Raw genomic sequence first — 1,409 nt, forward strand, 5'->3', positions numbered from 1 at the left:
TACAGTAGTAAGACCTGGGTACACTTATGTGCTACCTAACAGCGTGTCCATATGGTTTTACTACCTCGGGTTGCTCTAGTGACCTGGGGGATATGTCTAAAGTGCAGTATTACTTCGCACATGTCCCCGTCTCTCCGGACCGTGTGTCTTGGCTCTCACTGTGTGCCGTATATCTAGCAGTCGGGCGTTCCCAGTCTTTCTTGTAGACTACTGTTCTAGGATTATGTTGTTCTTCCCATTCAGTCCCTAGTATGTCACATCAAAAATATAGTAAAAAGTGTTTGAATAAAAAGCCTCAGATCCAGGTACCCGTTTAGAGTTACTTTGTTTCTCCACCAACACCACAGGTAAATTAACAATTGATGTGCGCCCAACTGAGAGGGGTTATCATTTTTAGAGAGGTTTTTGCTCTTCTGAGGGGCCAAGGGGTTACCTAGTACTATTCGCATTTGATTGGGATCAATTAATATCTACGATCCAGAATATCTTATCTATCCATCCATCGGATCTATCTATCCAGATATCTATCTCTCTATCTATATCTCTTTTCTATCTATCTAATCTATCCTCTTCTTCTATCTATCCATCTATCCATCTATCATATCATCTATCTCTCTCTCTTCCTCTCTGACATCTCCCAGTCTCTCCTCTCCTCTCTCTAATCTATCTATCTATCTATCTATCTATCTATCTATCTATCTATCTCTCTATCTATCTCTAGTACCTCCACAGTGTCCCTCCTGTAGTAAATGTATAGTACCAGTGTGCAGGTGTTATAAGTGTCCTGGTCTGACCTGTCCAGGGGGACTCTGGCGGCCCGTTGGTGACTAAAAGCGGATCTCAGTGGATCCAGATCGGAGTGGTGAGCTTTGGAATCGGCTGTGCTGAGCCCAACGTCCCGGGAGTCTACGCCCGAGTGTCCCAGTACAACTCCTGGATCACCAGGACCACATCGGGAAGCGCTCATGTGGTTTCCCGCTCAGCTCCTCTGCTGCTGTCCTTCGTCCCCATCCTCCTCTCCCTCGTCCTGGTCTAGTAGGAGACCTGGTTCCATCCACACGCTTTATCCAAATTAGCTATCAGCTGGAACATGAGCTCTATTACAACCTGTCCATAGTGGTCATGTGATGGAGACGGCAGCCATTTTGTCTAGAAACACTTTGTTGTTGTTGAATGTTGTGCGATTCAGTGAAAATGAATGTTATCACATTAAAATGTCTCAAATCAATATTTCATATCCCAGTCTGACCCTAAAACAGCGTCATGTGACGTCATCTCCAGGTTTTTATCGGCTTTAAAGCCGTTGGATGGAGACTCACTTTCACCGGATTTATTCTCAGGAGGTTTTATTTAACACGTGGAAGGGATGGAAACTTATGGAGCGTCTAACCGATGACACCCACACCAGA

At 44.9% G+C, this 1,409-nt stretch overlaps 1 protein-coding gene across 3 annotated transcripts in view; it reads left to right on the forward strand.

The window, feature by feature from the left end:
* LOC116702991 (serine protease 33) overlaps positions 1–1,058 on the forward strand; it is a 15,271-nt gene extending 14,213 nt beyond the window's left edge. For all 3 annotated transcript variants that reach the window (XM_032537561.1, XM_032537560.1, XM_032537562.1), the window contains one exon: positions 803–1,058. In XM_032537561.1, coding sequence (XP_032393452.1) covers positions 803–1,036 — 234 coding nt within the window. In that variant the 3' untranslated portion in view covers positions 1,037–1,058. The remainder of the gene's footprint in view (positions 1–802) is intronic.
* Positions 1,059–1,409: the final 351 nt, after the last annotated feature.

The sequence above is a fragment of the Etheostoma spectabile genome, chromosome 15, assembly GCF_008692095.1.
Source record: "Etheostoma spectabile isolate EspeVRDwgs_2016 chromosome 15, UIUC_Espe_1.0, whole genome shotgun sequence".
In the NCBI taxonomy this organism is placed as follows: domain Eukaryota; kingdom Metazoa; phylum Chordata; class Actinopteri; order Perciformes; family Percidae; genus Etheostoma; species Etheostoma spectabile.